We start from the raw sequence: 17,221 nt of genomic DNA on the forward strand, positions 1-17,221 counted from the left end.
AGTAAGTAAAAATTAAATATAATTATTATTCAAAATGACCACCCCTGTTTTTAATACATGCCCTTAGACGATTTGGCCAGTCATCAATGGCGGCACGAATCTTTTCCATCGGAATTCGCTTCGCTTCTCGGACAAGAGCTCGCTTAAATGACTCCAAGTTTGGGTGGGACTTTCGGCAGGCTCTAAGCTCTAATTCGGTCCATAGAGAATAATCCAGCGGGTTGGATCGGGGCTGAAGGAGGGCCATTCGTTCGCCGCAATGAAGGCCGGCGCATTTTCCCTCAACCAAGCTTGGGTGGTTTTAGCCTTATAGGATGGCGCCGAGTCTTGCTGGAAAACCCAATCTTGTGATGGATTAGGGTATTGGACAGGGGTTTCGCTACAGTCTCTAGAATGTCACTTTGATAATTTTTGCCTTTCCCCTTGACGCCTTGTTGGCAGAAATGAAGCTGAGTGACACCTTCGTACGAAACTCCCCACCATACCATGACACTAGCCGGATGATGAGTACGTAAGACATTCCGTGCTGAAGCTGGGACATCCTTGCTACTTTTGGCATAGACTTTATTGTTTTGTCGGTTGAACTTTTCTTCGACGGTAAAGATTTTCTCGTCGGTGAAGAGTATCTTCCATGCATCGTGTCTCCTAAGCAGTACTGGACAACGTGCGATCGTTTAAAAAGTGTACTTTCCTACGGCTATACGCCTTAACCTTGAGATCATATTTCAGTATTCTGTTGACTGAAACGCGCAAAATATTGGTCTGCAGAGCTAGTTTCTTCTGAGTGCGACATGGATTTCGGCGAAGTCGCTCTCGGATGATTTTAATATTCGCAGGCGTCCTCACAGAGCGTGGACGACCACTTCTTTGCCGATCTTGTAAAGAACTTGTCTCCTTGTATCGTTTAATAGTGTAATACACGAAGTTACGGCTCACACCAAAACTACAGTTCTCGGAAAATGTCCATAGGTTTTCTTCCCACCTTAAATAGAGAAATGACGGTCGCACGTAATTCTTTTGTTCCCTCCATTACGAGAAAATTTAAATAAAATAATCCGATATCATAGATATTAAAAGTAAACATTCCAAATTCAAAATTAGAAAAAGAAATATACAGCAGCCAGTAACATTTTTTTATTATTTTTATAAGTAAAAAGTTTGTCTCAAAACTTATGAAAACACGAGGTATAAATCTGATCCGCATTGGTCGACAGTAACGAGGAGAAGACGGTGATGGATTTTTCCAAATAATTTTTTTATTACTCTTACTTATCAACTGTAATGGCACAAGTGATGATTGAAAAATATGTATTTGCGTCAGACTCACTGCTGTTAGCGAATTTTTGTTTATATTTCGCCTGCTGCGAACCATCACATCCCCATTTATATGTGAGCTCTAGGTTCACCAATTCTTCCTCTGGTAAAGTTTGTAACACTTTTTCAAGATATAATATAAGACGCCGGACAGTGTGGTCTAGTAATGCTTGTAACTGAATTTCTGCACAGGTTTCAGTGACCCTATAAGACTCGGCATTTGGATAGCAATCTCGTTTTGCTTTTTGTAAAATAGAATAGCACGGATATAGTTTTTTAGAACTTTCTCTAATTATTTCGTACTGCTTTCTTGTTAATGCAGCTTCCACAAACATAGACATAGATTGTAATCAAAGAATGTCTCAGCAAGCACGGACGTGATAAATATTGGCAACTTATTTATATCTGACAGTTTTGAACCTTCCAAGTTAAATGAAGGGTTATTAGTGTTCATGTTGATAATTTTGGTTATACCTTTACAGGTGATCTCGATGACAATATTCCATATTTGACTTGATTTCTTATATACAGTTGAGCATTCCTTTAAGTTTGGCTTGACTTCCCAACTAAACCAAGTACATGAGGTCTGATGATAACACCAGGTGTCACATCCTATGGCATCACTAGCTCATCCATAGCCAACAGGGTTGTTAGTAGACCTAACCAGTCCATTGTGAATAGAGCTAGGTTTACAACCACCATGATTCCAGCATATACTACCAGGAGACTCAAGGAGGAGGAGGAGATCAATATTCTAACTACAAGTTTTGTATATTGGATAATATCTTTGTATAAGTTCAGCACCTTTAATTTTAAGAGTTAGTCTCTCATTCTGTACTGTATTAAAGCAGATCATTGATCCTGACATTATTGGGATTGAGAATGTCTTCATATCTACATATGTTGTATCATCACATACCCTTCCATTAGATATGATAACCAAGGTCTTGTCACATGCATATGTCGCTTGTGGATTCATAAGTCTAGCAGCTAAAGCTGCAGCTGGTGCTTTGGCTATAAACATTCCCCGTTGATGATGGGGAGTATTTATGACCTTCATCTCCAGTCTTGCCATATACTGGTCGGCACTATCTCCAGAGTGGCATATTTCCATATACTCTGGCTCATCACCAGTCAATTTCTTCCTCATTGTTAATCTACTGTTTATTATGTGTTCCATTATATCTTTATCAGATAAGACAATGCGTCGAAATAGGATTGGATTTTTAACACCAGTAGTTTTATTGAGCTTCTTGACCATTTTAAACCTTTTCCTGTCATCGGCTAGTAAAAACCAAAAAACTATACCATTAATGCAATTATGAATCCTTCCCTTAAAGCAACAGAAAACAATTAGAAGTATAAAAGAAGTAATCACAAAGGAAATTACAAATCCGATAATTATGGGAACTGCCTTGGACCTACATTTATCAAATTGCTGGTTATAGTTACAATAAATTCCACATTTGAACATGAGTATATTGACTCTAAACAAGGCCTCAGGGCCGCTTTGCAAGTTCGAGAGGTGAACACTGGTGCCCGACTAGCTCAGTCGGTAGAGCATGAGGTAATCTCAGGGTCGTGGATTCAGGGCACGCCACCATCGTGGCGGTAAGTCCCCTCTTTGAGGAGTGGCTCGGGAGGAGTCACGGCGCCCTCACGTACCGCATGACGCAGGTCCTCACCGGACACGGTTGTTTCGGGAGGTACCTGCACCGCATCGGTCGTGAGGAGGCGCCCGGGTGTCACCATTGTGCGGACAGCCCCGAGGACACGGTGGACCACACAGTCCAGGTGTGCCCCGCATGGGAAGGGCACCGCCGGGTCCTCGTCGAGGCTTTGGGCGGCGGCGACCTCTCGCGTCCGGCCCTGGTTCAGGCCATGGTCCGGGGCGAGAGGGAATGGGATGCCGTCGCCTCCTTCTGCGAAGCGGTCATGCTCGAGAAGGAGGAGGCGGAACGCCAGAGAGTTCGCACCTCTCATCCCGGCCGCCGCGCTGGACCAGGTAGACACCATGGGCGCCGGGTGTCGCGAGATGACTCCCGGCCACCGTAGGCGTGGGTCTGTGGGCGGTGAGTTCGGGTGGCTCATCGTCCCTCTGTCATTCTAGACGACAGACCCGTGTCGACGGCGCGCGTTGTTCCACGCGCTCCTCAAAGAGATGTCAGCAACCCCAGCGGGGCCCAGCTGGGCCAAGGCCTGCCGGGGCTGCGGGTTGTTCGAAAGAGATACCGCGGCCCTGGTACATAAAAGGTCTATGACGGAACACGACGATTTTAGTCAGTAAGAGTCTGACACTCCCTCACCGCTGCTAACCCACAGCGGGAGGGGTCATTTGATGATTTTACGTCGCTAAAAAAAAAAAAAAAAAAGGGTCGTGGATTCGAGCCCCACGTTGGGCGCCAACTGTAACCCGGCACGGGGTTTTTACTCCCACCGTTCTACAGTAAAAATTAAATGGTATGGGAACCAATAAAACTACACAATTATATTTCACTTCCATGTATTTTACAGACAATCTGTTTGAAGACAAAAGTTATTATTTAATGTTTTAATATTCACACAATGTAATGTTAAAGTTATTATTTAATGTAAAGTTAGTTAGTGTAAAGTTATTATTTAATGTTTTTTTCTGAATGAATGAATTGAGTTGAATTGCACACATAGTACAGGGCCCCAGACCACTGTGTCTCGGCTTCCACAGTGGTCTGAAGTGGCAACCTCTGTCAAATTCCTATACCTTTGAACATGAGTATATTGACTCTAAACAAGGCCTTAGCGCCGCTTTGCAAGTTCGAGAGGTGAACAAGGTACAACACAAGGTAGGGTAGACCAGTCTACCCTACCTTGTGTTAATGTACGGTTGTGACAATTTTCAAATGATTGACTATAGCTTTTTATTTATGCTATTAATCTGAACAAAAAATGTATTCTAATTAAGTTTATTCATTGCTTAACGTATAAACATGAAAGTATATGTCTAAGGCCCATAGCACACGGCGTTTTTTAAACGCGCTGACGACGCGCAGAGAACGCGCGTATACACGATTCAAACGAGATTGGATCGCAACCTTGTAACTTAAGCACACGGGGCGATTATAAAACCTGCCTCTTCTGCGCGTATACGCGCAGGTACAGCGGTAAGACGCGCTGTAGTCGCTCGTACCTTTTGCGTTTTGATCAGAGACTCCTCTTCTTCAGTTGTACAATGGCGTCGGTTGAGACAACACTGCTTACTTTGGCTTTAGTACTTCTTTTAAAAAGTAAAAAACGTAAAAAAAAGCGAATTTATTGGATAGATCCATTTACGAGTGAAAAAAGATTGAGTGGTCATTATCATACAACTTTTAAAAAATTGGTAATACATAGAAGATGGAAGAAATTTTATAATTGTTATCGAATGTCATATTCGTCATTCCAAGAACTTCTTTTGATTCTAAAACCTGAGTTAACTCGTCAAAATACAGCAATGAGATCATGTATATCGGCAGAAGAACGTTTGCTCATCACATTGAGGTAAGAAAACAACTAGTATTTATTTATTTATTTATTGTTCTGTTACATTTTTAAATCAATCGTAAAATGTTATAAGTGCACTTAGATTATGAATAAGAGAAAAAGATTTATTCAATATCATCATACATGTCAGATATGATATCGGAGTCATTTGTAACCGATTCATTGCTATCTAAATTTTGAAGTGAACTGACAGATTCGTTTCTTGGCGCTGATTGATTACTTGGATATTGTGGTTGAAATTCAGACTGATATCCAGATTCAGACTGATATCCAGACTGGTATCCATACTGATGTTCATATTGAAATGCACCTTGGTATCTATTTTCATTCAATATTCTCGATGAGTGTCCCATATTTTTATATTTACGAATTAAATTTATCATATCAGCTTTGGCCTCTAACTTAAATTCCTCTTTGATAGCAGAAAAATCTTTAGCTAACGAAATTAAGAACAGTATGTCGGGATTTTCAGATAAAATTGTATTATTCGCTTCCTTAGACTGTTTGAGATTTGCTGTCAGTGCTTCATACAATTTGTCTTGTGGGTCTTCATGTTTTGGAGTCTTTTTAGACTTCTTTGGTGAATGTGGTTTTTGAAAATCACAGTCTTGGTTATTCCCCAGTGCTGCATCATCATTTTGACTTGGAGATCTTATTTCGTAAAGCGGGTCTAAAAAAGTTAGCAAATTGGAATATATGTAGGGTCTTCTAGGTTTAGCTCCAGATCCACTGGAACAGTTATTGTTCTTCGCCTTGTCTCTTTTATAAGCGTCCTTAATGCTCTTCCATTTTCTTTGAAGTTCAATGACTGAAAACAATAATAATGTAAATAGTTTAGTTATTTATTAGGTTAATTTTAATTCATTTGAAATAAGTAGTTGTAGGTTAATTTTAATTAAATATGTAAAATTTACGATAACAAGAGAAGCTTTAAAAATGTTATTCTTTTCAGGTATTTAGCTACGGGTTGCTATTTCTCAGATATTCACTATGACTTTAAGTGTGGACAAACGACGGCAGGCATCATAGTCCGTGAAACAGTGAAAATAATATGGGATAAATTAAAAAACATCTGTATGCCAGAACCAACCGAGGAATCACATCTAAAAACTGCTGAAGGATTTATGAAATACGCAAATTTTCCCAATCTACTTGGGGCTATCGATGGGAAACATATCAGAGTTATAAAACCTCAACATAGTGGATCAGAGTATTTTAATTATAAAAAATATTTTTCCATCGTATTGCTTGCAATATGTGACGCAAATTACAGATTTATCGATATAGATGTCGGATGCTATGGAAAGGCTGCAGACTCAACAATAAATGAATGTAGTGAATGGACCAAAAAGATAAGGCAAGGAAATTATAATATACCAAATGCGAGACCAATATCTAATAATGGAGTGCCAATACCATTTACGTTTGTTGGAGATGAAGGCTTTGCATTATCTCAACATTTACAGAGACCTTACGCTGGAAAAATCTTGCCACGAGAGAAAAGAATATATAATTACCGCTTGACACGTGCCAGACGATACATTGAATGTACATTTGGTATATTAAGCAACAAATTTAAAATCTTTAATCGGCCACTGAACGTTAGCGTGGACTTCAGTGTGGCTATTGTGAAAGCCTGTTGTGTACTGCATAATTTCATACGTGAACGTGACGGTTATAATTTTCATAATTCTTTGAGTATAGTTGGTTTAGAAGATCCTCCTGAAGATGCAAGTTTGATTTCGATTGGTGCAAGACGGTCACAGGGACAATTAAGCGGAACTATGATACGAAATATGTACGCTGATTATTTTATTAGTGATGAAGGTGCAGTACCATGGCAAGATTCTAAAATTTAGGGTACCTACCAGTAGCGTAGGGTGAAAAAAAAGAAAAGTAAAGCCAGCACAAAAAAAAGTTTACCGCGTCAATAAACAAGACGTCATTAAATTACTTACATAAAAGTTCTCATCAAGACGAATCAAACGAGCCCAAACTTGATGGAATTACTTTGTTTTATTACGAAGATCCTATAGCCGACTTCCAGCTCCATCGTCAGACCCTGGAAACTGTCTGAAGACAAAGTACTCATCAAGACAAATGAAACGAGCCCAAACTCGACGGAATTACGTTGCTTTATTACAGAGATCCCATGGCCACCCTCCAGCTCCATCATGAGACCTTGGAAACTGTCTGAATACAAAATACTCATCAAGACAAATGAAACGAGTCCAAACTCGATGGAAGTACATCGCTTTATTACTGAGTTCCTATGGCCACCTTCCACCTCTATCATCAGATCAGTTCTACGTCATACATCATCATAATATTCCACTGTCATGCGATTTACACATTTATGCAAAATTTCAGCTTAATTGGAAACCGACAAGTGGGTCAAATTTAACTTACAACATTATATTGCAACGGACAAATGAAACGAAATAATATTCTTATAATAAAGATTGTAAGCTATCACAGATCGGCTTTACCCGGCTCATATTATCGACAGTGTTTGCATGTGGTAGTAATGTGTATGTATGCGTGAATCGCATACATTTCAAACATTTGAATTCCCATAAATATGAGCGAGTAAAATCGGCACGCGTAAAATAATATACGTGTGCGTTTGCGCGATTCAAATACATTGCGTATTTTGTATTCAGCTTATTGAAGAATATTTTGTGAAAGCGTGTAATGCAAGGTGACCGTTTGTGGCAGGTTCCTGCCATTTTGACAGATTAATTAAGGACAAAAAAAGCCTGGCATAGATTAATAATTTATATAATTAATTTACTGAGACTCTCAGTAAATTAATTAAATAAATTCTGCCAACTGCCAGGGTTTTTTTGTCCTTAATTAATCTGTACAAAATGGCAGGAACCTGCCACAAATGGTCACCCTGGTGTAATGTAATTATATTGTTTGCGATAATTACGTAGATTAGTCGAATAGATTTTTGTAAGACTAGGGCTCAGTGAAGCTATTGTTGTAAATATAAAAAAAATACATATACCTATTAGAATCTGCCAAGGGAAGCCGATGGGAATCGTGTTGTATGGAGGCTACGCCACTGGTACCTACCTAATTACATGTTCTACTGTTTTACTGTTCTATGTACCGTCGCACTATAAACTATAATAAATTATTTTTAAATAAATATAAGAAATCTTACCTGCCAGGTTTTTTTCCTTACTGGTTTTTTCATTAAAATTGTTATAAAAAATTTGGCACAATTCATCCCAAGCATTTCTTTTTAACACTTTGTTTGAATATTCGGGCAGTAGTGAATTCCATGTAGCTGGACGATTGTTTATTTCTGTTATAAAGCGGTCGGTGTCGAAGGGTTCCATTTTAAACGAGATACACGCGCAGCACACAATAAACCATTATTGCAACTGAGGCGCGGGCGCAGTGGTGGACCCCCACCCCCTCTGCCCTACTCCGCTCCTTTGTACGCGCGTTTGTACCGCTTCAAATGCGCGTATACGCGCTTCATGCGCGCGTTTCTATTATCAATGCAAACGCAACAATTAGCGTTTACAGCGCCGAAGAAGCGCGTTCCTGAAACGCGCGTTATCAGCGCATTTAAAAAACGCCGTGTGCTATGGGCCTAAATCAAATGGTTAGTACATAAAATGAAATTTAAAAAAAAAGGTACTACCCACCCCCGCGGTTGTGACAGTACTGGGGGTCAATAGTGACACGATGAAAATACTGTAATATGATCACAAAATAAGATAAAAATACTCTAAAATGCCAATAAAACACTTTAATTGCAAAAAATATTTATTTATTTTTATATAATAATCAACTAAATTATACTTTCCTAACAAAAGAAATAAAATCTTTGAACATTTTAATTTCAAGGCACACCAAACAAAAATATTCTTCTTCATCTGATATTGACGGTGATTGTTTCCTTTTCGTTGCTTTACCTTTTCCTTTTCCTTTCGGCTCATTGAGATTTTTTTTGATGCCCTTTGCCTTCAGTCGTTTTTCTTTTGCTTCATATTCTTGCCTGACTGCCTCTTTTTCAGGCGTGTCCGTGTAAATCGTAGACTTCTTGGTTCTAGGTCCTCGCGTTTTTCTTTGGGAAGCTTTTGGAAAGGGCCGAACAATTTCAGGAGAAAAAACTGATGGTATGGCAGAAGTAGATGGTTGAACATTGCTAAAATTTTGGCTTGGTGTATTGTCTAATATAGAAGGTGAAAGTGGTGGACTTTTATTATTAGGTCCAAAATTCTCAGTAACAAAATTTTCTTCTTGAATACAGTCAAGGTTGGCAATATTTACTAAAAATGGTGCTATGGGAGCATCCTCTTGATTGTCAGGGATTGGTCTGCTTATTACAGGTGATGGTGCTGCAGGAGAAATATCTTCAGTGTCTGTTCTGCTTGTTGTGTGAGATGGTATTGCAGAAGCATTATTTTCAGTGTCAGGATTTGGTCTAGTTCTTCCAGGTGACGGTACTGCAGGAATATTGTCTTCAGTATCAGGGTTTGGTCTGTCGGTTACGAAAGAGGGTGCAAAGTCAATATCTCCGAACAGATTACGGTTGTATGGATAGATCCCAGTTTTCATAAAACCAGCCTGTATGTTCGCCTGTGTAAGAGCCAGAGGCATAGCAATTTTGATGATACCTGGTATATCATATATTGTCATCGTTTTACCAGGGTGGCTTCGCATCCATCCATCGCAAGCAGTGTTAATAGCTTTTTTTAAAGGTCCGAAGACAGACCGGTCGAGAGGCTGAAGCTTGTGAGAGCAATGTGGGGGAAATGAAAGTAAAGTGATCCCGTTTTCTTTACAATAATCTAAGGTATTAATGTGAATGTGCGATGAATGATTATCAAGCACGAGTAACACTTTGTGAGTTAGTGAAGCATTACAAAATTTCTTAAAATGTTTAAGAAATTCTAAGAAGGATAGATCTTGCATCCAGCCGGAAGGGTTTGCAGCTCCAACAGATCCAACTGGTCCGTCCCTCACAAAGTGGTCGTGGTAACGAACACGAGGGAAAATAAAAAACGGAGGCATGGTATTTCCCAAGGCGTTCACTGCAAAAGCTACCGTAACTAACGTGCCCCGTTCAGCAGAAGTAACGGCTCCCACTTGCCGCGTACCACGTCTTGCAATGACTTTATCAGGTTTTTGGACCGTAGTGACGCCTGTTTCGTCGACATTGTAGATATCCTGTGGCTCGTAAGGATGTCTATCCATAACAACTTGCAAGTTGTCGTAAAAAGCTTCCACATTTGTTTTATTGAAACTAGTTGCCCTTGAAAGGCTTGTAGCTTGAGCTACTCGAACAGATAGAGAAGGATTTCTATTCAGGAAGGAACGGAACCATTCTTAGCCTGCCATCTCATTCTCAGCCCAAGTAGCAGGTCGCTTTAGGTTATATTGAGTTGCAAGCTCAAAAGCCAACTTCCGCACCTCTTTTGCAGTAAGTCCGAAATAAATGTCCGCGCAACGCTGTAAATATTTTGACAACTGCTGCTCTTGTTGTTCGGAAAATACTTTATTGTGAGCAACATACCCCATGCTAATGCTATTGTTTTCATTATCGCCCGTGCTGGCATTATCGCGTTTTCGAACATACCTTAATAGTGACATGCGATTAACATCATGCATTTCCGCAGCTTGTCGCAAAGAAGTCCCGCGTTTAGTTTCTTTGTAAGCATCTTCATACTGATTCAAGCTGCACTGTGCTCTTGTAGTCTTTCGTTTGCGTATTCTAGGCATCTAAAACAATAAACAACCGCTTTTACTTATGTCACAACCGTACCCAGTAAAAATGTCACAACTGTACCCACAGATCGTTTTAATAAAAGAAACACCACCACGTCAAAACAAAATAACCTACAATAAATGTAACCACTGATATTACACTGCTACTATTTGATTTATATCGATGAACAACACTCAATACCCTATCAGTATACATGTTATAGCAATTACGAAATAATAATGAATCAAAATACTTACTTTTTGCGTTCAAAAATCAAAATGTGCTCGTGGTCACGTACACTCTGCGCGTCGGATGACGCAACACTGTGACACAGGTTGAGACGTGTGTTGTAACATCACTAATTAGTAATACTAATTAGTACGTCACTAATATAATAACTTCCGCTATGATCTGTCATCTGTCTTTTTCCATATCTTTGGTATGGGTCGACTATGTAACTGTGTGAATGTGTGTTGTGAAATAAAACTCAAGTAACCCAAGATCAAGGACTTTCATTTATATAACATGGTGTCAGAAGTCAAGAAGAACTCAAGTCAAAAAAGTCGAAGTCTGGAAGACAGTCGGTCGCGAAAATGGACCAGTCGAGTTCCGAGCCATGCGGCGTGGGCGACCATAATGGCGTCCAAGGCCTTAACAGCAAAATAAAATCACTGCAAATTTCGTCAGATTCCACAAATAATAATGCGGAGGCGTGGAAACGCTGGTGGCAGCAGTTGGAGCTGTATCTGTTGGCCACGGGTTTGGATAAGGCACCCGAAAAGCGTAAGATAGCTATCTTGTTGCATCTCATAGGTGAAAAGGGCTTAAATATATTCAATACTTTCAACCTCACCATTGAGAAGACCACGCTTGCCGAAGTCAAGTCCAAATTTCAAAATTTTTTTGAGCCCAGAAGGAACATAACCATGTGCCGTCACATGTTCTTCACCAGAAAGCAACAGAAATCCGAGTCGATCGAAGGATTCCTAGCAGATTTGGAGAACAAAAGCCAAGATTGTGAATTTGGAACACTCAGGGAATCGCTCATCAGGGATATTTTCATTGCAAATCTGCATATGGATTTAGCGCATGTACGTCAGAGACTACTCCAGGAACCTGATCTGACATATCAGAAGATGCGAGAACTGGCAACAACACTGATCGTCGCACAGCAGGATGCTGAAAAAATTGTCAGTAGTTCCAACGTTGAAAAGTCAGAAAATGTCATGCATCTACGTCGGAGGAGCCGTAGTCGAGGGGATCGTCGACAGCGAGCTTCACCAGTCGGTCAGCAGGGTTCTGGCGCAGGGAAGTCTCCCAACCCTGAAAGGCGCTCGAGGACGTGTAGCCGCTGTGGGCAATCTCACCGCTACAAGTGCCCAGCGCAAGGAGTCAAATGCAGGTCATGTAAATCATTTGGTCATTTTGCTAAATATTGCTTCAAAAATAAAAATATCAGTCATTTAGAGTCGTTTAATTAAAGTCATAGTCATAATAATAATAAAGATTATTTTGTTGGAATTTTGAATAGTCATAGCTCCAGTCAAAGTCATAAGTCTAATTGTCATTTAAAGTCATATAACAGTCACTATAAACATGTCAAGTCAGCAAGCACACATTCACTGCACCACTTGTCTCCACCACCACAATTTACACACATACATAGTCAGTCACAGTCAGGGAATGATTCCGGTGATGACATTGGTGTCATTCCTGAGAGATCTCACCGAGACTCATATTGTCAGTCTGAGAAATTAATTCTCAAGTCATATTTCAATGATGATAATGGTGATAATGTCATGTCTGAGAGGTCTGAAAAGTACCTCGGTGATGAAAGCAGTCACCAGTCTGAGAAATTAATTCTCAAGTCATATTTCAATGATGATAATGGTGATAATGTCATGTCTGAGAGGTCTGAAAAGTACCTCGGTGATGAAAGCAGTCACCAGTCAGAGAAATCAATTCTCAAGTCATATTGTCATAATTCAAATAAAAGTTGTGATAGTCAAAGTGGGTATCTTAATGATGAGTACAGACACATGTCTGAGGAATCACCTCACACAATCACAACAGTCACATCACCATATCACAGTCAACAAGTCACATCATCATTTAGTCGGGTCAATATAGTCGAGTCAAAATATAAACATAACATTAACAATAGTAAACAGTCTTGGAACATAAATGTTAAAGTAGGTCATTCACAATTTAATTGTATCATTGATTCAGGAGCTGATCTTAACATAATGTCAAAACAAACTTTTGATTCTTTAAAACGTCAACAAAGTCAAATGTCACTTGTCAAATGTCACATAAATGTCACAGGATTTTGTGGCAAGTCAATACCCATTATGGGAAAAGTCAATATTAAATGCAATTTAATATTAAATAATAACACTGTCAGTGAAAATATAGTATTCATAGTCGCAAATTTAGTATGTCCCAATGTCTTAGGTCTTCCTACTTGTGAAAGGTTAGGAATAATTAAAAGAGTTTTTTCAGTATCTAAACAAAATTTTTGTCAACAAATTCTAACACAATATAATGATGTTTTTCAGGGTCTTGGCTGTCTACCTCCTGTCTGTCACCTGAAACTCAAACCTGATGCAGTACCATGCGTGGATCCTCCCAGGAGAGTACCATTTGCGATGCTTGGAAAGCTACGCGAGGAGTTGGATCGCATGGAGAGCATGCAAGTCATTGAAAAAGTCACTAAGCCTACAGAATGGGTGAATAGCATAGTAATTACGGTCAAAAGTTCAGGTCAGTTACGAATTTGTTTAGATCCTAGAAATTTGAATAAGAATATTATAAGGGAAATTTATCCAATAAAGTCAATTGATGAGATAAGATCTCAATTAGTAGGAGCTGTTTGTTTTTCTCATTTAGATGCATTTTCAGGTTTTTGGATGTTAAGATTAGATGAATATAGTTCTAATTTATGTACCTTTCAAACACCATTTGGCAGATATAAATATTTAAGATTACCTTTTGGCATAAATGCATCATCAGAAATATTTCAAAGAGTTATGATGAATTTGTTTGGTGATTTAGAAGGAGTCTTGATATTCATCGATGACATTCTAGTCTATGGTCCAAGTGAGTCTATACATAATGAGAGATTACATAAAGTAATGCAAAGAGCTCGTCAAGTTAATTTAAAATTTAATAAGTCCAAATGTAAATTTCTAGTTTCTGAAGTCTGTTTTTTAGGTTATGTCTTTAGTAAAGATGGTGCAAGGGTTGACCAAGAAAAAGTAAAAGCAATTGTCAATATGCCTACACCACAAAATGTCAAAGAATTGCAAAGAATATTAGGTATGATCAATTATTTAGGTCCCTTTATTAGCAATTTGTCAGAAAAAACTCAAATTTTAAGAAATCTTTTGAAAAAAGATGCAGTCTGGTCTTGGGATGAAAATCATAATAAATGTCTTAAGAGTTTAATAGATGAAATTACAAAGTCACCGGTTTTAGCTCACTATAACCCCAATATTCCATTAGTCTTGTCAGTAGATTCGTCTAAGTCAGCATTGGGAGCAGTCATTTTACAAAATAATAAACCCATTGCTTATAGTTCAAAAACATTAACCACAACTCAGTCTAGGTATGCTCAAATTGAGAAAGAATTGCTTGCAATTCAATTTGGTTGTGAAAAATTTCATCAGTATGTATATGGTCATAGAGTCACAGTTCATACAGATCATAAACCATTAGTCTACTTATTTGATAAACCATTACATGATGTACCAGCTAGGTTACAGCGAATGATGTTAACTTTACAAAAGTATGACTTGAAAGTCATACATGTCCCAGGTAAACAAATGTTTATATCTGATACCTTGTCTAGAGCTGCCTTAAAAGATTATTATATACCAGAAAATGAGTCAGAAATAACTTGTCATGTCAATTTAATGTATTCAAATTTAGCAGTCACTAAAGACTACAGCACAAAATTGTCACAACATACTAATAAAGATGAAAGTTTGCAATTGTTAAAGAAATATTATTATGAAGGTTGGCCAAAAAGTAAAAGTAAAGTCAGTCAATTAGTCAAACCATATTGGAATATACAAGCTGAAATTCATGTCGTAAAAGATTTGTTGTTCAAAGGTTCAAAATTGATAGTACCACAGTCTATGTATAAGGAAATGTTGGATAAAATTCATGAAGGTCACCAAGGTATAAACAAATGTCTTAAATTAGCTAGAGATTCTTTATATTGGCCAAACATGTCAGGTGATATCAAAAATTTAGTAGAACAATGTCTTATATGTGCGAAATTCAAACCTTGTAACCAAAAAGAACCATTACAAAATTTTGAGATTAATAAGTATCCATGGCAACAAGTTGGTATTGATTTAATGTATATTGATAACCTTTCTTATTTAATTGTTACAGATTATTATTCTAAATACATAGAGATAGCTTTGTTAAATAAAAATAGTACAGCCAAAAATGTAATTACACATTTAAAGTCTATTTTTGCCCGTCATGGTATACCTTTGTCATTAGTGTCTGACGGTGGACCTCCTTTCCAATCTTTAGAATTCAAGAATTTTTTACATGAATGGGACATAGAACATATTATTACTAGCCCATATCATGCACAGTCAAATGGTCAAGCAGAAAGTTCAGTCAAAATTGTAAAAAATATGTTGAAAAAATGTAAAGAAAATTCGTCTGATCCTTATATAGCCTTATTACAATATAGAAATACACCTAAAAATAATTTACCATCCCCAGCACAACTGTTAATGTCTAGGAATTTAAGAGATAATGTTCCAAAGTCATATAAAAAATTAAAACCAAAGGTTGTAAAATTTAAAGATTACAAAGAATGTGTAAACAAGAATAATGTCAATAAGTCAAAATATTATAATAGAAATTCTAAGCCTTTGTCATTGTTGTATCCTAATGATCATGTCTACTTTAAAAGAAAACCAAATTATAATTGGGAACATGCCATTGTCAAGCAAAGGCTGGCAAATAATAGGTCATATGTCATTGAGGATGTCAATGGAGTTAGGTATAGGAGAAATAGAATTCACTTAAGGCATAAGTACTCTCCTATGCTATCCAACTCGTCGTCGTCGTTGTCATCGTCGCAGGGGAGAGAGGATGGTGACAGTCAGAAGGCTGGACCTCAAGAACTCTCATCTCAATCCTCAAGTAGTCAAATTGTCACACGTTCAGGTCGATTTGTAAAGCCTTCTCGTAGGCTAATAGAAGAAATAGATTAAGTATATAATTGTAATCTAAATTAAGTCATAATTAAGTAAAAACCTTTGTCTATCATAACTATGTATAATAAAGTCAATTTTTGTCAAGTCAGTCCATAGTCTTAAGTCTATTGTTTGTCAAGGGTTAATTTAAACTTAACAGGGGGGATGTTGTAACATCACTAATTAGTAATACTAATTAGTACGTCACTAATATAATAACTTCCGCTATGATCTGTCATCTGTCTTTTTCCATATCTTTGGTATGGGTCGACTATGTAACTGTGTGAATGTGTGTTGTGAAATAAAACTCAAGTAACCCAAGATCAAGGACTTTCATTTATATAACAACGTGCAAGGCGCTCGTCTTTCCCCTTGCACGCCCCCCGCTAATCCTTATATTTTCGACAATACAGCGACTGTCACTACCGTACCCAGTCTACCCTACCTGACGTCTTCATGTAACGAGGAGCGTGGAGGCGGTAGCCGCCACTGCGGGTCAGCCACGCTGTCACAGCTCACCCGTCGGACCGTACCTGGCCGACGAACAGTCACAAGACCTCGGCGACACCAATCACCCACGCGGTGACCACGTGCACAAGAGTAGCCTGAGATTAAGGACCTCCTAAAAAACCAGACCTGTAGACAACAACCCTGTATGAAACGCATGATCTACACGAATTCCGAGAGGAACAGAAACACGTACAATATACTCACAGGAAACTCCAAAACTAATAATGGCAAATAATGGCCGACAAGCGTCAGAAACAGTCGGGAACAAAGTCTGCTTCCATTCCAGACAGATCCTGAATAAGGCTGAGCGGGAAACGATGCCTGACAAATATATGGCTCGACAGCACTCGTGGCATCAGGGCTCCAGAACCCTGGCCCCTCCAGACACCAAGCTCAGACCCAAAATGGCGTGACTCCTCCATGGTTTTTTTGGAAATTTATGTGGGAGCTATTCTACCATTGCCCAAGTAGAGCAAAGTTATTTTAATGGGATTGAAATTTTCAAATATTTACAAAGTGTCTTATTTTCTTCTATAAAGTCTGTACAACTGGGGCGAATTAACTTGACACCTGAGACGCCTGACGTTTGTTTAAAGTACTGAGTGCAAAAAAGATATTTCGTTTTATATCTTTAAAAACTAAAACACAATATTTTCTCGGTAAGTTTATGCAGGGGTGTAGGTATTTTAATTGAACTTCAGAAATATTTATGTACTTAATACCTTTTAGTAACCCACATTATGTGTTTTTTTTACTGTTATAATATTTTATTTGGATCTAATAAACCTAGCCTTTACAAACGTCAATTAAATTTTATAAAAAAATAACTACGAATAGAATTTATTTAATTTAGTACGATTTCGATATTTATTTCAATAAGATCGTTTTAAGTAATACATCTTACGTTACGGTAGGTATCTTG

The 17,221-nt window shown here is 38.3% G+C and overlaps 3 protein-coding genes across 4 annotated transcripts; 2 read left to right on the forward strand and 1 right to left on the reverse strand.

Annotated features, from left to right (window-relative positions):
• The first annotated feature begins 4,256 nt into the window (after positions 1–4,256).
• LOC124635758 (protein ALP1-like) lies at positions 4,257–16,112 on the forward strand. Its single transcript, XM_047171710.1, has 2 exons — positions 4,257–4,830; positions 5,786–16,112. The coding sequence occupies exons 1-2, from the start codon at positions 4,523–4,525 to the stop codon at positions 6,690–6,692; spliced, it is 1,215 nt and encodes a 404-aa protein (XP_047027666.1). The 5' UTR covers positions 4,257–4,522; the 3' UTR covers positions 6,693–16,112.
• LOC124635757 lies at positions 4,847–10,053 on the reverse strand. Of its 2 annotated transcripts, none has more exons than XM_047171709.1 (2): positions 8,006–10,053; positions 4,847–5,641 (listed from the first exon to the last, which is right to left on the reverse strand). In XM_047171709.1, the coding sequence occupies exon 1, from the start codon at positions 10,051–10,053 to the stop codon at positions 8,650–8,652; it is 1,404 nt and encodes a 467-aa protein (XP_047027665.1). In that variant the 3' UTR covers positions 4,847–5,641; positions 8,006–8,649. The 2 variants fall into 2 exon arrangements, with proteins under 2 accessions (XP_047027665.1, XP_047027664.1); XM_047171708.1 differs by having other exon boundaries at positions 6,792–10,053.
• Positions 12,085–16,112, forward strand: LOC124635756 (uncharacterized protein K02A2.6-like). Its single transcript, XM_047171707.1, has 2 exons — positions 12,085–12,352; positions 12,455–16,112. Exon 2 carries the CDS (start codon positions 12,466–12,468, stop codon positions 15,805–15,807), a length of 3,342 nt encoding a protein of 1,113 aa, XP_047027663.1. The 5' UTR covers positions 12,085–12,352; positions 12,455–12,465; the 3' UTR covers positions 15,808–16,112.
• Positions 16,113–17,221: the final 1,109 nt, after the last annotated feature.

The sequence above is a fragment of the Helicoverpa zea genome, chromosome 13 (assembly GCF_022581195.2).
Source record: "Helicoverpa zea isolate HzStark_Cry1AcR chromosome 13, ilHelZeax1.1, whole genome shotgun sequence".
Taxonomy (NCBI): Eukaryota; Metazoa; Arthropoda; class Insecta; order Lepidoptera; family Noctuidae; genus Helicoverpa; species Helicoverpa zea.

What these genes read in the sequence shown, in the direction of transcription:
- LOC124635757 (XM_047171709.1), bottom strand. Translation starts at nt 10,053, where the DNA reads ATGGATAGACATCCTTACGAGCCACAGGATATCTACAATGTCGACGAA.
- LOC124635756 (XM_047171707.1), top strand. Translation starts at nt 12,466, where the DNA reads ATGTCTGAGAGGTCTGAAAAGTACCTCGGTGATGAAAGCAGTCACCAG.
- LOC124635758 (XM_047171710.1), top strand. Translation starts at nt 4,523, where the DNA reads ATGGCGTCGGTTGAGACAACACTGCTTACTTTGGCTTTAGTACTTCTT. An exon ending in CGTTTGCTCATCACATTGAG is followed by an intron (nt 4,831 to 5,785) that starts GTAAGAAAACAA and finishes TATTCTTTTCAG; the next exon opens with GTATTTAGCTACGGGTTGCT.